General features: G+C 67.8%; 1 protein-coding gene across 1 annotated transcript in view; it reads left to right on the top strand.

Annotated features, from left to right (window-relative positions):
- Nucleotides 1–813: 813 nt before the first annotated feature.
- LOC103251004 (nuclear receptor corepressor 2-like) overlaps nt 814–2,357 on the top strand; it is a gene marked incomplete at both ends in the record, with an annotated part of 64,044 nt that continues 62,500 nt past the window's right edge. Inside the window, 2 exon segments of the mRNA XM_021708342.1 lie at nt 814–912; nt 1,238–1,298. Coding sequence (XP_021564017.1) covers nt 814–912; nt 1,238–1,298 — 160 coding nt within the window.

The raw sequence follows: 2,357 nt of genomic DNA, 5'->3' as shown, positions 1-2,357 counted from the left end.
CCCTCCTCCCTCCTCTCCCCCCTTCCTCCCGCCTCCGCCTCCTGGAGGTCAGCGCAGGCCCCTCCTGGCTCGGGGTCCTGGGGAAGGAGCGCCAGGTTACTGGGACCCAGGGATGCCCCAGGACGGGCCTCCCCCTCCCCGAGTGCCCACTGGCTCTCCCGCCAGCTCCTCAGAGGCGCCCGCATGCCCTCGCCGGCTGGGGTCAGGCTCTGGCATGACGCACTGGCGTCCCAGCATGGGGTGCGTAGGCGGGAGCAGAGAGCTCGCAGGGGCTGGACGGCGGCCTCTCCAGGTCCCTCTGCCGTCCGTCTGCCTCTCAGTCTCTCGGGCCAGGCCAGATGCGGGGCCTGCAGGTCCATCTCCATCAGACGCACGGCCCCGCCCTGCCCCCAGCCCGAGGGCTCTGGGTGGGAGTGGACGGAGCTCCCTGCAGCATGGCGCCCTCCACTTGCGCCCACGAGGTCTCTGGGCCTTGGAGGAGGCCCCGGGTGGGGGAGGGGCTGTCATGGGGGGCTGGGCGGAGCCACGTGTGGGCCCGGGCCCAGGGTGGTCCGCAGTGCCCCAAGTGGCCTCTCTTCGAGCTGGGGCTTCTACCCTCCCACCTCCCTGAGGCCTCGGGCTTCCTGGCCGTGGGAGGGGGTCCGGGTAGTACCAGCCGCTTGTGTCCGAGGGCGACTCCGGGCCCGCCTGTCCCTTGGCCGTTCCCCGGGGGAAAGAGATGGCCGCGCGGGAAGTGGCCTCGCAGCTGTGGGCCCGCCTGAGGTGACAGGCCACCAGCCAGGCCCTCCTCAGCGCCTCCCCTGTCCGCCGCAGACGGTGGCCGAGTGCGTCCTCTACTACTACCTGACCAAGAAGAATGAGAACTACAAGAGCCTGGTGAGGCGGAGCTACCGGCGCCGCGGCAAGAGCCAGGTGAGCGTGGGGTGCTGGTGCCCGGGGTCCCAGCTTGCTGTGCGCGCGGGCGCCCCTGGCCTGGCCGGCGTCCCTGCGGCGGGTGGCGGTCGTGAGTAAGTGCTTGCTCCCCGCCGGCCCCGTCGGGCGGGTCCCCTTCACGCGCGGCTCTGGGAAACCCTCTCCGGTTGTGTGTGTGAGTGTGTGTGTGTGTGTGTGTGTGTGTGTGAATAAAGTTTTATTGGAACACAGCCATGCCCACGCATGGACATGTTGTCATGGCAGCCGTGACGCGTGCCAGTGGCCTGGAAAGCCTGAGATAGTTACTGTCTGGCTTTTCCGGAAGAGTGTGTGGACTTTCGGGCTCGAGAACCGGCAGCTGGTGTGGAAAACTCAGCGGTCGCAAGGTTGGGCCCGCAGCCCACGCGTCAGGGGGCGCCCTGAACGCTGGGTGCTTGGGAGCGATAGGCCTGGCCTTCTGGGCCGAGAGAGTCAGCTCAGAGCACCCCTGGAGGAGGCGGCCGCGGGGTGCTGCTGGGCATGACTGGCTGCAGTCCCAGGTGTTCCTGTTCCCGGGGACCAGGAGCTGCTGGGGCGGGGGAGGCACCTGAGGCTGGCTCATGGGGTGCTGGCTCCCCCTCCCCACCCTGGGCTGCCCTTTCCTGGGTCAGGGAGGGCTGGCCCCGCAGGGCGGCAAGGCCAGGCTCTGGGGGCCCCGGGAAACGGCCCCCCTCCTGTCAGCCCAGGAAGAACACGGTAGGAGGGGCGGGGGGAGGTGACTACTGCTGCTGGCAGGCAGGGTCCTCCTGCCTTGTTTTCTGTAGCCACGGGTAGGCCCACTTGCCCTTGTAGAAGAGGCAGAAAACCGAGGCTCGGGTGGGGAGCCGTGTGAGTCCGTAACTCCTTTGTGGCCCTTAAAGATCAAAGAACATTCGAGAACTTTCTAGACAGGCAAAATCTCCACCAGCTGGGGATCACAGACAAGCCGAAGTATGAGCGGCAGTAGGGAGTGGTGGGGCTTGGGGCAAAAGAGGAGAAGCTGAAGGTCTTCTGTATGTCTGGACTATGTTGCATTTATTGAGCGCTTGCTGTATGCTCATCCTCGTCTGTCCCCCCAGTCTCCTCCCACTCCCCGAGTGGCAGCGTTGAGGGGGCGTGTGGAGGAGGCCCCTCCTGGGGCCGTAGGAGGAAACGGAGGGAGGCTGGAGGCTGTGTGTGTCGCTCACTTGGGGGGGGGGCAGTGGCGGGGCCGGGTCTCCTGCGGGGCCGGGGTCCTGCTTGTGGCTCGCTGTGTCGTCGGACGGGCTGTGTGCAGGCATGGGGGCTGCTTGCTGGCTATGCAGAGCAGGTGGGACGGGCGGCTTCTAGACAGTGCGTGGCCGGTCTCCCTGGGAGGCTGCCCCCGCCCAGGGGTGGGGCTCGGGGACGGTCACGGCGCGAAGGGCCCCACGGTTGAGGTTGGGGAG

The sequence above is a fragment of the Carlito syrichta genome, unplaced genomic scaffold (assembly GCF_000164805.1).
Source record: "Carlito syrichta isolate Samal-C Ts95f unplaced genomic scaffold, Tarsius_syrichta-2.0.1 Scaffold135813, whole genome shotgun sequence".
In the NCBI taxonomy this organism is placed as follows: domain Eukaryota; kingdom Metazoa; phylum Chordata; class Mammalia; order Primates; family Tarsiidae; genus Carlito; species Carlito syrichta.
Note: the sequence above shows the minus strand (reverse complement) of the source record. Positions and strands in the feature narration are given on the sequence as shown.